General features: G+C 50.5%; 3 protein-coding genes across 4 annotated transcripts; 2 read left to right on the plus strand and 1 right to left on the minus strand.

The window, feature by feature from the left end:
• The first annotated feature begins 2,672 nt into the window (after nucleotides 1–2,672).
• Nucleotides 2,673–4,734, plus strand: LOC113563378. Of its 2 annotated transcripts, none has more exons than XM_026974906.1 (2): nucleotides 2,673–2,709; nucleotides 3,090–4,734. In XM_026974906.1, the coding sequence occupies exon 2, from the start codon at nucleotides 3,420–3,422 to the stop codon at nucleotides 4,050–4,052; it is 633 nt and encodes a 210-aa protein (XP_026830707.1). In that variant the 5' UTR covers nucleotides 2,673–2,709; nucleotides 3,090–3,419; the 3' UTR covers nucleotides 4,053–4,734. The 2 variants fall into 2 exon arrangements, with proteins under 2 accessions (XP_026830707.1, XP_026830706.1); XM_026974905.1 differs by having other exon boundaries at nucleotides 2,677–2,709; nucleotides 3,087–4,734.
• Nucleotides 4,735–11,001: 6,267 nt separating this feature from the next.
• Nucleotides 11,002–11,577, minus strand: LOC113563443. The gene has a single exon (XM_026975101.1). It carries the CDS (start codon nucleotides 11,575–11,577, stop codon nucleotides 11,002–11,004), a length of 576 nt encoding a protein of 191 aa, XP_026830902.1.
• A 4,159-nt stretch (nucleotides 11,578–15,736) lies between these two features.
• Nucleotides 15,737–17,239, plus strand: LOC105283521. Its single transcript, XM_011346341.2, has one exon. The coding sequence runs from the start codon at nucleotides 15,737–15,739 to the stop codon at nucleotides 17,237–17,239; it is 1,503 nt and encodes a 500-aa protein (XP_011344643.2).
• Nucleotides 17,240–20,285: the final 3,046 nt, after the last annotated feature.

Genomic DNA, 20,285 nt, shown 5'->3' on the forward strand with positions numbered 1-20,285 from the left:
AACGAAGCCACGTGGGCAACGAGACTGGTCCCCATTTCATGCAACCTGCGGTACCCTCTGTGCCAGGATATTCCCGAGGGGGACCCTCGCCGAACTCATTACGATAGGCTGGCACAAGAGACCAAGGTACAGAGCTGGATCAAGAGTAACCAAGAACTCCTCGGTAAGTGAAATTATCATCATACTATTATTGATCAACTTACATCGGCCTGCCTAATGATAAATTGACTCACTCAAAATAAAAGTCAGAATATTACTGTAGCTTTTAATGATAAGTTAATGAAGGTGATTAACTCATTCAAAGTAAAGGTCAGAACAGTATTGCAGCCGTCCTTTAATGAGCTAATGAAGTTAATTCATTATAATACAACCCGATGGCACTTTGCGTGATCACGCGCGGATACAAAGACGTCGAAACACAAGCCGCGTTATGCGAACAATACAAATCCTCACGAATCGGTCCTATCTACCATAACGCGTACGCGAAAACGGAGACTCATAAATTGAACATCGGGCCCCGTGTAATTGATGTAATTTGTATCTATTGTTCCGCATCATTAACGACCTACCGACCGGCTCATAGATGCACGTGTTGCTATAACGAAATCATCGGTTTAATTAGGCGGAAGTAAATTCAAATAAATTCGCCATCGGCCCCCCTTTATTGAACCGAAATTTTTCACAAAGAGCGACCCTGCCACCCTTCCGCGGGAACTGCACTCCTGGCGAAATCACTCTGATCACGAGTATCCCCGAGTAGACTCCTCGGATTCGGTAACCCGAAACGGTGATCTAGTCCCGTGCTACACGTCCGAGTCCTGCATTCCAAAATTTGCAGCCGCGATTAGCCGGACGTAACAGTGCCCAGCCGAAGCACTTGTTAAGGTGCTTTTTCATGCTGACGCTCGACGCTCACTTTTAGCGTCAAAAGAGGTCACGTGATCAAAATTGACCATTATCCAACGTTAAGTTTGATCACGTGACCTGTTTTGACGCTAAAAATGAGCGTCGAGCGTCAGCATAAAATAGCAACTTTAGGCTAAGTATATCTGGGGTAAGCAGCTAAAATCACTTAGGGAAGACCGCTCCAGATCGGGAAAAGTTGGGCGGTACTTGAGATACGTCACTCGCTGACGGCAATAAGATAATCCACTTAACTTTAATACCGAGAATTCTGCTATACATGGGCAGCCGCGAACCGGATACGTGATATAAATAAATCCGAACTAATGGAAACGGTAGTCTGGATTGTTATATGTATGGGTCGAAGGAGGGGTCATCACAAGTGCCGCACTTTAATTCTCGAAAACAATACCATAAACCTGTCAGATATCTTGATAATTTTAGAAGTAACAAACGCTGGTTCATTAGAAACAATTTTTTTATTTTATTTTTTTTCTCGGAATCAGAATAACCCCCTCCTAAACTCTTTCGGCCCTATATAAGGGCAACAATCTGGCCAGAGCAGGACATTGATAATCTGGATTCAGCACATAACATACGAAAGTTTCGTTTTCGTCATCGGAACGTCGCGGTAGAGTTTTGCCACAAGTAAAAAGATAGTCAGTGATAAACTCCAGCCCATAGACCCTCTGGCCGGATCTGCTCCCTGATCCAAGGCATCGAAACCGAGATCTCCATCCGAAGATCAGTACTGAAGAAAGTAACCTTGCATGTAAATTTTATTTTTCTCCCCTTTTTACCGATTCGCGCCTTTTATTCTTATATTACCAAAGAGAGTTTATTCCGTTTTCCCGTTTTAAGTAACCCATATAAATCGCGGACGCAGAACCACGAATCCCCCGCTAGAAATATTGTCAACTGATCAAAGGGCAGCCTTCCCCGAATCGGCAGCTAGCAACAGCCCACCACGGCAACCGCCCCAACATTCTTTAAAGAGTAGTCCCTCGAAACGATCGAAAACGTATTTCACGATTTTTGGTAATTTTGAACCGTTTCAGCTTAACTTAAATTATATAATATTATACTTTAGAACGCTGTAACTCACTGAAAAATGGTCCAATTGCAAAAAACAAAAAACTCTTGTATTTGTCTCATTATCAGCTACAACTTTTACTTAGAGAGAAAAATCAACTTCCATTTAAAACAATGGCCGCCATGATGAAATCTCTAAAGTGGCGCCATCTACAAATAAATTGATAATATCATCATCTTTCCCTCTTCAAGCCATAAAACATTTATCTGAAACATTTTTCTCTACAATGCTTTGTTTCCGAGATATAAGGGGTGGTAACTGATTTTCTGGACACCCTGTATATACAGGGTGAGCCATTTTAAGTAACGCATTGATTTTTCTCGAAAACCAAATCTTGTATCGAAAAATGTTTCAGACAAAAGTCGTTTGGTTCGAAGGGGGCAAGATGATAGCATTATCAATTTAATTGTAGATGGCGCCACTTTAGAGATTTCATCATGGCAGCCATTTTTTTAAATGGAAGTTGATTTTTCTCTCTAAGTGAAATTTGTAGCTGATAATGAGACGAATACAACGGTTTTTTGTTTTTTGCAATTGGACCATTTTTCAGTGAGTTACAGCGTTCCAAAGTATACTGTTTTATAATTTAAGTATACACATAAACCAAATCTTGTATCGAAAAATGTTTCTTACAAAAGTTTTATGACTTCAAGGGGGACATAAGATGCTGCCACTAATTTGACCTTGGGTGCACCTGTCAAGGTTATGTGAAGGTTAACTTTTTTTTAATGGATCTCTTTATTTCTCATTATAAAGTCTTGTAGCTTACCTCGAGAGCTTTTCAAAACGTTATAATAAAGTATTTTGTCGTTAAATATTATTTGAGTTATGCGAACTAAAAGCATTTCTCGAAAGTAAAATTCCACAAAGATTGTACATAAGTCGCTAAGCCAAACCGCGAATTAATTCTGTCGTATTGCGGCATACTAAGAGGAAGCTCTGCTACTCTATGGCGTGATAAGTTAGATATACGTTAAAGTTTCTTCTCTGTTCATATTTTCATTTCTTAACTATAATATTATCAGTAACATATTTTTTACGATAGTAGACATGGGTGATTATACTCCTAAAGAAACCGTCGATATGTTAGTAGTTTTCGGAGAATGTTTTGGCAATTACCGTGAAGCTGCGAGACTTTACCGAAATCGGTATCCAAACAGACGACATCCAAATAATACCGTCATTCGGAGGCTTAAGATAAGAGCCGAACAGGGTCAGTTGACTCGTCGTCACGCTAAACGTGATTATGATGTTGATGATGTACGTGTTCTGGCTGTCTTAGCGACTGTTCGCATTGACCCTCATATTAGTACGCGCCAAATAGCTAGACAAACAGGTATACCTCAGAGAACGATTGTGAGAATTTTGAGGAAAAAGAAGCATCATCCATACCATATCACATTAACACAGGCTCTAACTCTAAATGACATGCGACAACGTGTACTGTTTTGTCAATGCCAACAAACCGATCTACGTAGGTATGTGCATCCTCGACATATCCAAGGTCTGTTTGTACGAGTTTCACCACGAGTACATGTTACCGTTATATCACGACAAATGTAAGATCATGTACACGGATACCGATAGTTTAATTTATCATATTGAGTGCGAGGACGTGTACGAACAAATGAAACGCGACATTGCGCGATTTGATACAAGCGATTACGCGTCCGATAACATTTATAGTATTCCGCTCATGAATAAAAAGGTACCAGGTTTAATGAAAGATGAGAACAACGGCGCGATCATGACGGAATTCGTGGGGCTCAGAGCGAATATGTACGCGTTGAAAGTAGATAGCAAAAAAGATACGAAGCAAGCGAAAGGTGTTAAGAGTAATGTAGTCGCAAGAACAATAACGTTTGACGATTACATGCAGTGTTTGAGGGAAAAGATCGAAATGACTCGAGATCAATCCCGTATAACATCGCAGCTGCATAACGTGTATACCGTTCGTGAGACGAAAATCGCTCTTAATCCGTACGATGATAAACGCTACGTCATACCCGATACGACCGATACGCTACCGTGGGGACATTTTCAAATACCATTGTAAAATATGTACCTTATAAACTATATATCGTAGGATAAGGATATCAATAAAGAATTGTATTACATATATCATTTTATTTCCATATAATATATATTTTATATCATATAGGTGTAATGTATCGCTGTGCAACGGATAGCTCGCGAGTAATCCAGGTCGGTGAGATCGTATGCGATAGGACGGGTAGTTGAGTGAGTAGCCTCTGTTGATAAGAGAACGCGGATTTATTCAGGTTCTATTCATGATAATACAGATTGAACGTCGGACTTACAACTAACGACGGAATGCGCGAACTTATAACTAACGACGGAATACGCGAACTTATAACTACCGACGGAATACGCGGACTTAGAACTAAGGAGCCGCTCAGTACGCGGGCTTGCGGTGGAGTGCCGCTCAATACGCGGGCTTGCGGGAAGGAATTGCAGGATCGGTTGCCGCTCAATACGCGAACTCGGAAGGCCAGAGTCGGAGTGCTCTGGCCGGGGAATGGTGTCGGTCTCCTTGCTCGTCGCGCGTATATACTGCTGTCTTGGTGACGCGGAGCCTGGCGGCGTGGTGCAGGAGGTCGTCGCGGTGGGGAAGCGGAATCGGCGGCTCGCTTTGTGGTGCGGGGGACGTTGCGGTGGGGAAGCGGGATTCGGCGGTTCTTCCGCGACCCGCGCTCGCTTCGCGGGTTGCAGTGGCGCAGGATGCGCGTGACTTCGTCACATCTCCCCCCCCCCCTGTTAGATTATGCGATGTGCAAGGGCTGAAAAACAAAGGACACTTGGGGAGAGTAACTGTCCGTTTATTACATGATATCTCAGAAATTAAACATAACTATTTATAACATAAAAGAACTTGAGGGTTTGTCGGCCGAGCTGGCGTAAATAAGAAAACGAAAAATGGGAAAAAAAGAACTATGAAGCAATAGGGGTGGCTACATTGCCCTTATTGTTTCTTGCCCCTTAGTGGTCTGATCAGGGGGGCTCCCTGGGTGCGGCGGTGGAGCAGATATCGTTGCCCGGTCTCCAGGTCTGTGTACCTGAAGCGCTGGCCGGGCCGGGGTGCACCAGGATGTTTTGCATGCCGGGGGTCGGCTGTACTGCCCGTGGCCTGGCCGGGAGTGGTGCGGTTGACGGGGCTGGTTTCGTCGGCCGTTCGGAAGTGCTCGTGCCGGCATGTGCCGTGTTTAGCGGAGCCGGGGCCGGTGGTCGCTCTGGGTCACTCGTGGCGAGGAGTGGCGTCCTTGGCGGGCCTGTGATGGTACTCGGCGGTGGCTGTGGTGGCGACTCTCGGATCGGCTGTTGCTGGGGCGGTTCCGTGTCCGCGGTCGTCTGTGGAGCGCCTGGCGGCTGTCCCTCTACAGCTGCGAGTCCGAGGGCATCATCTGGGTCAGAGTCGCTGAGGCGCCCGAATAACGCTTCTATCTCGGCCCGGAATTGGGCCGAGGTTAGAGGTGCTGGATGGACCGGGGCCGGCCTTACGCTGGGCGGGTTAATAATCTCGATGCTTCGGATTTTTGGTTTTGCCGGCGGTATTGGGGTCTCCAGCTCGGCGCACAGCTGCTCCTGCCTTAACCGGAGGTACCGTGGGCGGTTGGTCGGGTGCCCGCTGGTCGGCAGGGCGGTTGCTTCCTTTGGCGGCGAATATGTTGGTCGTACGGGCCGGGCCTGATCGGCCGCTGCGCGGGCTTGCCGGTGTTCTTGTCGGCTCATGACGATAGACTGCCGGTTTCGCGGTCTATCGCGCGCCGAGTGGGGTAGTTTTTGCTCCTTCGTCGATGTTTGTTTACTCTGGTGCGTACGCTTTGAGGTCCTTCACGTGAGCGGTGCCGGCGTCGCAGTTATTGTTTATGAGTCGTACAACCACCGGTGACTCGAGGCTCTTGACAATGTACGGGCCGGAATACTTCGGAGCTAATTTTCCGGCAAAGCTTTCGGCGGCGTTGGATAGCGGGTGCTCGCGCCGCATGACGCGCTCTCCGATCTGCGATCTCCATTCTCGTCAGCGGAGGTCATAATGATGTCGCTGGCGTTCTGTAGCGAGGTTTTGGCGGAGAGAGGCCATGTGGAAGGCCTCGCGCATTTTCCCGAGACCTTCCCGTCGGGGCTGGTGATCCACGTCGGTGGTGGTTGCTTCTTGATCGACCTCTTGCTCCCTCCGTACCGTCCCTGGGGCGGTTAGTTCTCGGCCATACGTGAGGAATGCGGGGGTATATCCGGTGCTTTCCTGGATTGCTGTGTTTGCGGCGAAGATCAGCTCCGGAAGGTGGCGGTCCCACGTCCTGTGATTTCCTTCCACGAATTGTGCGAGCATGGTTTTTAGCGTCCGGTTGGCTCTTTCCACGGGGTTACATTGTGGCGAGTACGGCGGAGTGCGGCGGTGGTGTATTCCCATGCGTTTTAACATTTCCCCGAATTCTCGGCTGACGTATTGCCGGCCATTATCCGATATAATGGTCCGTGGGCATCCATGTCGGTAGATGAGATCCCGGGTGGCGGTGCTGATGGCGGTGGCCGTAGCTGTTCGGAGGGGTCGGGCCTCCAGCTACTTTGTAAATACATCCTACGTGACTAGTAGCCATGTATGTCCGTTGGTGGAGCGAGGTAACGGGCCGATCAAGTCGGTCGCCCAGGTGTCCCCTGGTTCGGTGATTCGCCGATAATGCATTTGTCCGGCCGGGCGCTGCTGGGGAACTTTATGCGTCCGGCAGTTATCGCAGTGCCTTACGTGGAGGGCGGCTTCCCGGAACATTCTTGGCCAATAATATTGTTGGGCGAGTCGCTCGGCGGTCTTGGTAATACCAAGATGGCCGGCGGGAGCGGCGTCGTGACACTCCTGTAGCACTTGAGCGCGGAGGGGTCGGGATACGCACCACTTCCAGGCCTGCTCGTCCTTATCCTCTTCTAGCGAGTGTCGCTCGTGGAAGTGACGATACAGTCGTCCCTCCCGTATAGCGTAATTGGGGTACTGTTCCGGGTGGTCCTCAACCCCATGCTTCATGCGCCGGTACCACCGGCAATCCGGTTCGGTTGCTACCGCTGCCAGCTCGTCGGTCTCGTTGATCGGTTCCTCTTCTGCCACTGGTTGCCTGGAGAGTGCGTCTGGTACGGTGTTGCTTGTCCCTTTCCGGTATTGTACTTCAAACTCATGTTGCTGCAGTGTAACAGCCCATCGGGCCAGGCGGCCGGTCGGATGCTCGAGCGATCGGAGCCAGCGCAGGGAGAAATGGTCGGTGATGACCCGGAAGCGGTACCCCTCTAAATATGGCCTCATTTTCTCAATGTCCCAGACCACCGCTAGGCACTCCTTTTCCGTGGCTGAATAATGTTTCTCGGTGGTGCGTAGGGCTCGGCTGGCGTAGGCTGTCACTCGCTCCTGACCGTCTACTTCCTGTGTCAGGACGGCCCCTATCCCTGTGTCGCTGGCGTCCGTCTGCAGCGTGAATGGTTGGAAGAAGTCGGAGCACCGTAGTACGAGGGCGGTGGCCAGCTGGTGTTTCAGCGCCCGGAAGGCTTGTTCTTGCTCCCCTCCCCACGTCCAACGAACACGTTTCTGCAGGAGGGCGTGCAGCGGGGTGGCGGTGGTGGCGATATTTGGTACGAAGCGTCGATACCAGGAGGTAATGCCAAGGAAGCGTCGTAGCTCCCTCATATTCGTCGGTGTGGGGAATTCGGTGATCGACCTCACCTTCTCTGGATCGGTTCGCAGTCCTTCCTAGTCCAACAGGTGCCCTAAGTAGCGGATACTGGTTCGTCCGAAGTGGCATTTATCGACGTTGATCCGGAGATTGGCCTCCAGTAGGCGGTCCAATACTTTTCGCAAATTCCGCAGGTGTTGTGCGAATGTCCGGCCGAGAATGATGATATCGTCGAGGTAGGCGAACGCCCAGGGCTCTAGGTCCGGTCCGATAATCCCATCGAGGAGCCGCTGGAACGTTGCCGGGGCCGAGTGTAGTCCGAACGGCATCACCTTAAATTGGAACTGCCCGCGTCCCGGTATGGCGATGGCGGTCATGGGTCGGCTTCCCCCGTGGAGGGGCACTTGCCAGTACCCGTTGCGGAGATCGATGGTGGAGAGGTATCGTGTTTCTCGTAACTGGTCCAGGATGTGTTGTACGGGGGAAAGCGGATAGGCATCCCGCCGACTGGCGGAGTTTAGTTTCCGGAAGTCGATGCAGAAGCGGTACCTCCCGTCTTTCTTGCGGGCCAACACGATTCCGGAGTTCCAGGGACTGCGGGCCGGTTCGATACATCCTTCGGCCAGCATGTTGTCACTCTCCTGATCTATTACCTCCTGCATTGCGGGGTTGTACGTACGGTACCGTTGGCGTATGGGCTCCTGCCGATCGTGGATATGGATGCGGTGCATGGCTCGGTCGGTGGGGCCTCTGATTTGTTCGAAGCGGGGCAAGTATTCCTGGAGTAGTGCCTCCAGTTGCGCAGCTTCGGGGGGTTCGCATGGATTTATGCCCCCGTGATCCTCTGGATCGAGCGTGGAGAGCGGTGCGGCTGGTTTCCCCAGACTCCACGTGAATCCCGCCCTTCGGAGGAGATCCATGCCGACCAGGATTTCCGGCTGTAGACCTGGCAGCATCAAAAAGTTATGTTGCCCCTGATACGCGTTTAGTTGAGTGTGAACGCGTAACTGGGTCCGGATTGGGCGACGCTGTCCATCGGCCAAGCGGGCGCTGGTCTGGGCTGCTTGCTCGGCCCCCATAATAGAGCTGTTGGGACACGTTCTCGAAAACGTATGAGAGGACCGCTCCGGTGTCCAGGAGGGCCGTTCGCCACTCGTTAGCTAGGCGGAGGCGAATGTATGATCGGGTGTCGGCTCGGTGGGCGGCTGGCTGGTCTAGTCGGTCGCGGCTTCGGGCCGAGTGCCGGCCATATTGGTCTCGGCCCGTCGAGCATTTCCTGTCCCGTGGCAATCACGGGTTAGGACGCCCTGCTTCTCGCACTGGGAATAGAACAGCTTGGTTGGACGTTTGCAGAATCTTCGAGTGTGGCCACGTTGTCCGCACGTTCAACAACACTCTCGGGGGTCGTACTTGACGGAGACGGCAGATAGTGGGTGGTCGGAGCTCTTCTTGAGATGGCCGGCACTGGTGGCGGTCGGGGGTTGGCGGCGTTCGTCTTTCCGTACTTGTTCGTACTCATCCGTCCGGAGCAGGAGTTCAGGTAATGTGAGGAAGTCCCCGCGCCGGACGTAGTATCGATACTCCGGGCGTAAGTTGTGGTAGATGCGTTCTAGCTGGGTCTGGAGTGACATGCCTCGGTGCCGACGCATGAGCGTCTGGATGGCGGTCACGTATTCCCGAGCCGTTTCGTTTGTTCCCTGCTTGCAGCGGGCGATTTCCTCTTTTAGCTCGAAGGTGCTTTCGGTCGGAGCGTAGTAAAGACGAAAACAGTGCTCAAAATCGGCCCAGGTCCTCCAATTGTCCCGGTTATTCCGGTACCACAACAGCGCCTGCTCCTTAAAGAACAACGGAAGACAGGCTAACAGTTGGGTTTGCGTTAGGTCGTACCCCGTTCTTAGGTCGTCCAAGCGTTCAAGGAAAGCCACTCCGCTTTTGCTGTCGAACTGGCAGCCCCATTTTCGGACCGTGTCGAGGAGGGCGGCCGTTTCCGTGAAGGCCGAGTGGCCGGTGGCTTCGGTGCGGGTGGGTCGGGCAGTGGCGGGACCTGGCTGGGCGTTGTCCTCCATCTTGTCCTGGTGGTCGTCGGGTGGTAGCTGTTGTTCGTGGGTCACTAATTGGGCCCGTAGTTCGTCTCGTGTCCCCTCGGTCGGTAATCCACGTCGGTTCAATTCGGCCTGGATCTCGGTTTTCGAAAGTCGGTGTATCCAACCGGTGGCGGTACGCTTATTTGGCATATCACTCTTCTACCTCTATCGCACACGTCCCTGTTCGGGAGCCATTGTAACGTACCGCTGTGCAACGGATAGCTCGCGAGTAACCCAGGTCGGTGAGATCGTATGCGATAGGGCGGGTAGTTGAGTGAGTAGCCTCGATTGATAAGAGAACGCGGATTTATTCAGGTTCTATTCATGATAATACAGATTGAACGTCAGACTTACAACTAACGACGGAATGCGCGAACTTATAACTAACGACGGAATACGCGAACTTATAACTACCGACGGAATACGCGGACTTAGAACTAAGGGGCCGCTCAGTACGCGGGCTTGCGGTGGAGTGCCGCTTAATACGCGGGCTTGCGGGAAGGAATTGCAGGATCGGTTGCCGCTCAATACGCGGACTCGGAAGGCCAGAGTCGGAGCGCTCTGGCCGGGGAATGGTGTCGGTCTCCTTGCTCGTCGCGCTTATATACTGCCATCTTGGTGACGCGGGGCCTGGCGGCGTGGTACGGGAGATCGTCGCGGTGGGGAAGCGGAATCGGCGGCTCGCTTTGTGGTGCGGGGGACGTTGCGGTGGGGAAGCGGGATTCAGCGGTTCTTCCGCGACCCGCGCTCGCTTCGTGGGTTGCAGTGGCGCAGGATGCGCGTGACTTCGTCACATAGGTATACATTTTCATATATAGTTATACATTTGTATATTTTATATATGTTTGTGAAAAATAAAAGTAGTAAACGGCATTGTCTTTGTGTATCCATGAATTGTGCGATCCATCGAATCCCAGCCACTTCACGTAGACCTCGTCACCTCTCCTGCGCAGTACTTTCTCCACGAGATACACGTCCGGATACCTCGCGCGATGCAACTCGTGTTCGTAGAACGCTCCGGAGACTGGTTTGTCGCGATAGTCATCGAGTAGATAGGTCACGGGGTTGGTACGCTGCACTTTAGCTATGCGAAAAACCTCAGTGGTCCAGTTTGGCATGTAACCCTTCTCGAAGATCGTCTTGTATTTGTTAACGCGTACCGAATCGCCTACTTTAAACCTTGCTGGAGCCGCTATCTTTATCGCGCTGTATACAGTAGTCAGGAGTCTCTTAGCAACAGTGGGGGTTACGTCAACGGGTCGCATGCCAATTGTTCGATGCTTTCGGGTGTTATACTCCTTGACGAGTTGGGATAGCGCGTCGACCCACTTGTAAGTCCCATTGAGGGTAAACATCTGCCACATAGCGTTTTCTTCAGCGTACGATAGAATCGCTCGGTGACCGATGCCTTCAATACCGAATACGTTGAATAATAATTAATGTCCTGTTTCCTCGTGAGTCGTTGCACGTCGGTGTTGTAAAATTCCTTCCCCATATAGGTTTGCAAGTTTTTCGGGCATCTCTTGCTCTCTCGAATTATCTGGGCGATAGTCGCAGCCGTCTCGCTTCCGCCTTTGCTCTTGAGCGGCACGGCCCATGCGTACTTGCTCAACACATCGATGACGGTGAGTATGTAGTGGTAGCCTCTGTTGAAACGTGAGTACGGGCGCATCTCGACTAAGTCTGCCTGCCACAGGTCATCGTATCCCCGAACTATGAACCGTCTTCGTGGAAAATTTCGTCTCACCGGGGCATGCAGTTCCTCGACGAGTCGCCGCTTCTCGGAACTAACGGCACCCTTCTTACATCCTTCGGAGCTCATGTTTTGACGGGTGCGAATCATCGACTGGTCGGCACGATATGTGCGAAGATAATTACATTATCTCGCAAAGCCGTTCGATACGCTTTCGTTCCCGTTGAGCTGTTTGATTTTTGTTTTTTTGGGCTGTTCGGTACCTGTTCGGGGTCGTCCGTTACTTGCTCGTACCCCCCTCTAGAGTTATTCTAGGACGATACGCCGTAGCTCCGCGGGGCAGTCCAGGACGATTCGCTGAGGCTGGTGCGGGGGAGTGGGGGAGGGAAGTTGTTGTCTATTCGTTTGAGATCCTCGAGCGCCTGTCGAAGACCGTCTAGCATGGCCCGGTCCTTATCCATGTCCAAATGCGGTGAGAGAGATACTCCTTCGCTGTGAATGACGTTGATCGACTTGCAAGATTGACTCGTCTTGATGATACGCGTGTCAATTTATAATAATACCAGCTTCTCGAAGTTGCTTAGCCGTTTGTTAGCTGTTTGATACATGTTTGTACACGTTCGCTACCTGTTGTTGAGCCGTTCGCGGTCGTCCATTACTACAGGAAGGGGTTCGTACACCTTCCAGAGTTATTCCAGGACGATTTGTCGAGGCTGGAGTTCCGCGGGAGCAGTATGGGGGGAGGGCGGCGTGGAGGGGCGCTGAAGCATTGGCGGGGGGGAGTGGGGGAGGAATGCTCTTCGGGGGGACTGGAGGGCCCTGTCTTTTACTATCAGACATACTTCGAAGATCGTCTAGCGCGCCCCGATAATCCTTTATGTTCAGATGTGGTGAGAGATATTCCTTCGATGCGAGTGCCGTTGATCGACTGGTTCGTCTTGCTGATATGCGTGTCACTTTATAATGATATCAACCGCGCAAAGTTCTTGACTCGTTCGTTCCACGTTCGGTACACGTTCAAACACGTTCTTGACTCGTTTGTTCCACGTTCTTGCAACGTGCGTTCTCGTTTGTTCCACGTTCTTTCTCGTTCGTTAGCTGTTCTTGAGCCAATGTTTTCCGGTCATTTGCCATTCGCGATCTTGTTTTGTCCATCCGTTTTTCCAACGCCTTTTCCTTCTCGTCGTCGGTGCCGCTGCCCTTGGTTGGAACCAATTTGTAGCCCTGTCTTTCCAACCGCATACGGTGAAACGGGTCTCATAACCTATCTATATTCCTCTCGAACGCAAACCGCTTCGTATCAACTTCAACGTACCGTTCCACGCACAAATTTGGTGAGAGACATTCGATGCGAGTGACGTCGACGGACTGGTTCGTCTCAACGATGCATGAGTCAATTTATAACGATACCAACTTCTCGAAGTTCCTCGATGATCGACAGCATCTCGCTGTCGTGAGAGTTGTTTCCAGCTTGACGCGAAGCGTCGAGCAATCGTAGGTGATCCACCACCAGCTCGTTGGGATCGTCCCAATGCACGTAGTCGATTGCGTTGTCGTTCAGTGTCATGGCGCGAGGTAATCCTCTTCCGGAATTCGTCTTAGGTTCAGTTGACAGTAACGGCGCGATTACGTGTAAGTACTTGTACCCCCTGTTACTCTTTACCTGACCCCGCGCGCTGTCATCGCGTCTATGCACGTTCGTCGTCAGCAGCATACTCCTGTACGGTTGCATATCATTTGCCGTGTACATGTCTTTATCGGGATGTTTCGCGAAAATCAGCTCGTAAAGACCAGGTGTACCTTGGTATCGCACATCGCCGAGAAGTATGTTATCTTCGTGGTCTACGTCAAACCGAAGACTACCGAACTGCATTCCATCCTGACCGATATAAACTCCGTAAACGTTATCTATGTCTTTGTCACCGCGTATGACAGCCTCAACGTATTTTTGACTCAGCGGACCCAATTGAGCCCGCAGCGCTTCTTGACCCTCTGGCGTTTGCACCTCTCGTTGAACGGACGTCGCGAACGAATCGTTCGTGGTTTCGAAAACGTTCTCGTCCTCGGTTGGAAGATCCATCGGCGGTTGTACAGCTCCGATCGTCGTACACGGCGTAGAGGTTATCATTGGCGAATCCGGGGCATCGCTCGATTCGATTCGAGACTGTTTCGAATTAGAGTCGTTCACTAGCCTCCTCTTTATCATCCTCCTTATCATGTTCTTCTTTTCACGCTTCGGGGCGCGTGGTACTGCGAGCTCTACGTCCGGCTCGCGCTTCGGAGATACTTCAACCGCCACGTCCTTTATCGCGCGCGTGCTCGAGTTGTCAACGATCTTTTGCAGCGGTTCGATAATAGGTCCGAGGTGTCTCCTTGCCGCGATATCGTAATCGATCATACCGGTCTTCAGAGCACGATGTTTCTTGCGGATCGATTCGCTTGTTTTCTCAATCGCCCTCGCAATCTTTTCGCGCTCGCGAGTATCGTTGCTCCCAGCCATGTTGTTTATCAACGACTAATCGCTCCGCGGTATCGCAAACACGTTAAATCCGTTTCTGTATCGCCCGTTAGTGAGCGGGCTGTCCTTGTCTATCACTACGAAATCGTACTCGCGTTGCCAACAACTGCGACACAATGTACAGAAATCATCGTACGACATGTCAGTATTCACGTGATCGTTGTACACGTGTTTCAAGTTGGTACCATCCTGTTTGAACAGGATCAGCAGGTTCGCGTTGTCGCGTATAAGATGTTTCGGTATTCTTGCGTACGTCTGACAGAGATAGAAACAGTCGACGTTCGAGTGACGTCCCATCGCAAAGTATTCTCTCACCGTATCTTGCTTATCTCACGCCACGTCATCAAAGACGAAGATCGAGTTTGGACGCGTCTCGCTCGGGGGAATGACGTCACTGTTATTGGAGAACGTAAAGTAGCCGATTTCATCTATCGACGACAACAGAGTTTCCAAGTACTGATATTTCGGCTGTTGCAACGATGTCGAGTACACGTACACGTTCTCGAAACGTACACCGTGCGGACTCTCCAGCAGGCTTATCAGAACGTTGGTTTTATCGCAGTTCGAGGGGCCGCAGATTATCGCGCGTACAGTGGTCGGCAGCATCGGACCATGTTTACGTATCGCCTCATTGTCCCCCATCTGTCGTAATCTGTCGTCGCAGTTCGTAACCCGTATCGTCAATGGTTGTCGCACGAATTGCATTTTTCTCACTTCTAGGTGGAGGAGTGGAGTCGCCTATTTATAGGCGCGTGAAATCGTGAATCGCTCAGTATCACAATGTTTGTCACGCTGACGAGTCCTTCCGATATACTCGGTTTAACCGCTGAGCAGTTGCAATTTGTGCCAAAGGTAATTCTGTTGCTAGAGTGCGAGGACTATATCGAATACGTGTGGAACAAGCTCCTGGAACATATAAAGGCGAATGCAGAGGTGCAGACTTACCACCTGTTAAAACTATAACGGATTTCGAATGACCTGTTCGCGCTAATTGATTCTCGGTCGCTTCACTTTTTTCTAAGTCGGGCTACGGTGGATCGAGTAGCTGGAGCTCGATGCGGAGGAAGGGTTGAGGCCTGGGATCAATGCATATCACGGCTCCGGTTTAGATTTATCATTAAATTCGTCTATTTTCAAATCATACTCATCGAATCCGCTGTTGTTCGATTTCTCGGAAAGGTCGAGGTTTTTCAGTATAAGCAATCGACAGCCGAATCGTTGGCAAACACGTATTCACCGCACCGCGCGCGTATCGCGTCGCCAACCTCGAGTTATCGTCAGGTGATCGGCACAATAGCGAAAGCAGTCAGCTGTTAGCTCGTGATTCCGACACATCGCATAATTATTCGCCGCTTTATTCACCGAAAGGTCTTTTCTTTTTTCTACGCATTGTTCATTCGTCATTACATTAAACGATCACAGTTACATTACATTAAGACTCAGTTTTATTACCAAGTTCACATCATTGCCATCCTATCTTTCATTCGCTTTATTCGCAAAAACATTAAGTGGTCCTTCGAGCCGGATTCCCGGAATAACGATTACGTCGAATTTTCGACTTCTCGACTCGTCCAACGTGATCGGTCGTGCCGAACTCTCATCAATCGCGCGTCGACCCGCCGATCATTAATTTCGGTGAAGTGCAGTGCATATCCATTTCTTGGTGATCTCTGTGGCCGTTCGGTCGGTTGAAGCCGTTGTTTTCGCCGTTCTCTTGGGACAAACAAGGTCGTCTCTCGAACCTTCTCGAACGTCCTCGAAGCTTCCGTCATGGCAACAGTCGGCTCCACGATCAACAAACAAAATGACCTGTTCGGTCGTATCGCTCGAGTCTTTATCAACACGAAAAAACTTGGAACTGATAAGCTTAACCGTTTCAATTTGGATGCACGAATCAAGACCTTGAATGCAGATTGGGAACGATTTCAAAGCAATCATGACAAACTGATCGGTTCATTGATGGACGAAATTCGGAAATTGGAGTATTTCACAGATGATCTGTATGCGAAATGTGAGGAAGCATATTTTAATTCCGTGTCATCAATCATGCAACTTCGAGAAGCGATGTTGGAGCAAGATCAGACTGCAGCTGACTCAGCCAATGCAACTCCTCGCACTGGTCCTTCACGTTCTCTGCCAAAGATCCAACTACCCAAATTTACGGGGAATTACCACGAATGGCCTACATTTCGTGACTTGTTCTCATCAATGGTGGTCTCCAATCCAGATATCTCCCGCGTAGAGAAGCTTCATTATTTAAAAAGCCAAGTGTCCGGTGAAGCAGCTCGGTTTCTCGCAAACCTGACGATAACCGCAGATAATTTCTCACGGGCTTGGGACTCATTAACATCGCGCTACGAGAATAAACGACTGCTAGTCTCTGCTAATCTCGATCGGCTATTCGAGTTAAAACTTTTGACTCAAGCTTTCGGTAGTGATCTCAAGCATCTTTTGGCGACCGTGAAGGAATCACTCGGTGCTCTCCAGGCTCTCGGCGTTCCAGTAGACCAGTGGGACATCTTCATTGTGTACTTCGTGACCAGAAAACTCGATCCCAAATTCCTGGAAGCATGGGAGATTCATCTTGGTGAGTCAACTGATTTAGTAACCTTCGATAAACTCGAAACATTTCTCGAAAGTCGCATTCACGCTCTCGAGGTAGTCGGTTCGCGCAACAATTCCTCTAAAACTACTTCGGCTTCGAAATCTATCTCAAAGTCAAAATCTTCCGCTCGATCTCACGCCGCTGTAGTCTCTCACTCAGGTTGCTCGTGCTGTACCGCGGCTCATTATATCGCCTCCTGTCCAGACTTCGCTGCTAAGTCGCTGGACGAGCGACATGATTTCGTCTCGCGCAAAAATCTTTGTTACAATTGTCTCGGCGCTCATCGTCTAACAGACTGTCGTTGTGTCAAGCGATGCCGACGCTGCAAGGGGAACTATCATTCTTTTCTGCATCGCGATTCAGTGTCCGTTCCCGCGTCCGGTAATCCGACGACTCCGCCGCCAGTCTCGATGAGCTCTAATAAATCGGATATCAGTAATAAAGTAGTCGCGCAATCTCTTCACGCTGCTTCGAACCTACAACCTAACGGTCCGGCGGTCCTTCTCGCTACCGCTCGCGTACGTTTAATCACAGACAATAATCACAGCATCGAAGTTCGCGTTCTTCTGGATCAGGGATCTAAGGTCTCTCATTCGCGAGTCCTTGGTGCAGTTGATGCATCTTCCTTGTCACCGAGCGTCGCTGTCGCTGGTCGGTGTCGGATCTAATTCGCTCGGCTCGTCGCGCGGACAAACTTCCGTGCGATTCCAGTCGATTTTCGATCCAAAGTCGGAATTCTACATCAACGCGTTTATCCTCCCACGGCTAACGGGAAATATTCCGTCTAATCCGGTCACAGCTGCATCGTGGCCATATCTCAATAATCTTGCATACGCCGATCCAAATTTCTCTGTCCCGGGATCCGTTGACCTTATCCTCGGAGCCGCTTTCTACGGCGATCTCATTCTCGATGACGTCCGAAAAGGGACCGTCGGCTCTCCCGTTGCACAACTTACGGCACTTGGTTGGATAATCTCGGGCCCAACGGCTCATAACTCGGCGCTTCCGATCAACCGAGCGATCGTCGCGTGTTCAAACGCTAGCGATTTCAACCTTCATGACGAACTTTCCAGATTTTGGACTCAGGAAGAAGTCATTCCCGCGAACCCTCGTCATCTCATGGCTGAAGAACAGGAGTGCGAAAATCATTTCAAAATGACGCACTCGCGAGATCGCACCGGACGATTTGTAGTCTGACTGCCGTTCCGCAAACCATACAATATTATAGGCGCATCGAGATTGACCGCAGCGCGATCACTTAACCGAGTTCATGCTCAATTCCGGAACAACGACTCACTGCGCCATTTGTACACCGCATTCATGAAGGAATATGCGGATTTAGGGCACATGATCCGTGCTTCTCCGTCGCCTCGTTCAGTGTTCCTTCCGCATTATGGCGTTTTGCGGGAAAGTAGTGTTACGACAAAGCTCAGAGTCGTCTTTAACGGTTCATCTCCCACTTCGAGTCAGGTTTCGCTTAATGACTGCTTGCACGTCGGTCCTAAGTTGCAGCAGGAAATTGATCTAATTCTGATGCGCTGGCGGGTTCACGCGTACGTGTTTATCGCCGACATGGAGAAAATGTACCGGCAAATACTGGTTTACGAAGACGACCGCAACTTCCAGCGAATTTTGTGGAGCGAATCGGGTCCGCCTGACGAATACCAGCTTGGCACAGTAACGTACGGACTAACGTGCGCTTCTTTTCTCGCGCTAAGGGTCCTGCTACAATTAGCAGAAGACGAAGAAGATCGATTTCCGCTAGCCGCTATCATTCTCCGCATATCCGCCTACGTAGACGATATTCTATCCGGCACGGACACTCCACAACGTGCACGTGAAAAGGCCATACAATTAACGCAGCTCCTCATGGCGGGCGGCTTCAAGTTGCAGAAGTGGTCAGCCAACGAACTTAGTATCATCGCTGATCTTTCGGATGTCGCGGACGCTGATCATTTATTACGAGAGTTCGATTCGGAGGCCAGAACGCTAGGTCTTGCATGGCATCCTGCGTCCGATACATTCCGGTTCAGAATTCGGTCGTTTGATTTATCGGAAAGGTTGAGGTTTTTCAGTATAAGCAATCGACAGCCGAATCGTCGGCAAACACGTATTCACCGCACCGCGCGCGTACCGCGTCGCCAACCTCGAGCTATCGTCAGGTGATCGGCACAATAGCGAAAGCAGTCAACTGTTAGCTCTCGATTCCGACACATCGCATAATTATTCGCCGCTTTATTCACCGAAAGGTTTTTTCTTTGTTCTATGCATTGTTCATTCGTCATTACATTAAACGATCATAGTTACATTACATTAAGACTCAGTTGTATTACCAAGTTCACATCATTGCTATCTTATCTTTCATACGCTTTATTCGCAAAAACACCGCCGTTGTTACGAACATTACAATCGACCGGGACAACGAACGCACATCGACGGTCCGGCACCGTTGATCAGAAATTGCTGTGAATGTCAGCGCTCGCGACGAACGAATCAGTGAGAGGTGGAAGTTTGCTGAATCGCGCGATAAACGCGCTTCCTTTCGAGCTGCACATCCCTGGCAATCAGTTTTGCGGTCCGGGTACGCGACTCGCGAAACGGTTAGCCAGAGGTGATCAGGGTATAAATCCGTTGGACGCGGCGTGCCGCGAGCACGACATAGCGTATTCTCGGAGTAAGGAGCTCACAGAGAGACACGCGGCGGATAGGATAGTCGCCAAGAAAGCGCGAGAACACGTTTTCGCGAGGGATTCGACTCTGGGAGAGAGAGCCGCCGCCACGGCTGTCTGGGCAGCGATGAAGGCCAAGACGAAGCTCGGTATGGGTCTGAAGACGAAGAAGAAGACGACGACGAAGAAAAGAACGACGAAGAAACGGATACTTCCGGTAGCGAAACGCGGCGGTATATTGCCGATTCTATCAATGCTGGGCGCGCTCGGATAGTTGGCCGCGGGGGCAGCGGGAGTCGCGAAAGCGGTGAACGACAGCAAAGCTGTGCAGCGTCAACTGCAAGAAATGCAGCGCCGCCATCGCGCGATGGAAGGTCGCGGACTGTATTTCGTTCCGTACAAGAACGGCCAGGGATTGTATCTCGCCCCGTACAAACGAGGACAGGGTGCACCGAAGAAAAAAAAACGCCAAAAAAGCGATAAGGATGCCTACGGGCGTAACCACCAACGTACAATTGGATCAACTGGCAAGACGTATGCGCGTACCGTACTTTAGGGGTGTTTTCATGCGTAACGCGTTACCGATGAGCGGTGTGCGCCGAAACGAGAGCGATATCGTGAATCTGGACGATGCAACGGGTACTCACTGGGTAGCTTACGCAAAGAGGGGAGACCACGTGATGTAATTTGACAGTTTTGGTGATCTCCGGCCGCCGAGGAAACTGGTGCAATATTTCGGACGTAACGCGGTGAAGATTTGGTACAATCGAACGTCCTATCAAATGTACGATCAGAGCATCTGCGGACAATTGTGTCTACGGTTTCTCCGAACGGTCGACGATCAGTATGAATTTAAAGCATAACGGGGTGCCGTGAATGAATATTCAGTATTCGGTGGGCGGATTCTCCATCATGTCGCTGACACTCACGCTAACCGGGAGGAGCAGTGTCCTCGCGGTAAACTACTTTCCCGCCATAGATTTGAGCGACGGTGATTACGAGCTCAGTCTAATGGACTTTGAGACGTATCACACGATACCGAACA

The sequence above is a fragment of the Ooceraea biroi genome, chromosome 14 (genome assembly GCF_003672135.1).
Source record: "Ooceraea biroi isolate clonal line C1 chromosome 14, Obir_v5.4, whole genome shotgun sequence".
Classification (NCBI taxonomy): domain Eukaryota; kingdom Metazoa; phylum Arthropoda; class Insecta; order Hymenoptera; family Formicidae; genus Ooceraea; species Ooceraea biroi.

Bases quoted from the DNA above. Each gene is read 5' to 3' on its own strand.
- LOC113563443 (XM_026975101.1), bottom strand. From the start codon at position 11,577: ATGAGCTCCGAAGGATGTAAGAAGGGTGCCGTTAGTTCCGAGAAGCGG.
- LOC105283521 (XM_011346341.2), top strand. From the start codon at position 15,737: ATGGCAACAGTCGGCTCCACGATCAACAAACAAAATGACCTGTTCGGT.
- LOC113563378 (XM_026974906.1), top strand. From the start codon at position 3,420: ATGACATGCGACAACGTGTACTGTTTTGTCAATGCCAACAAACCGATC.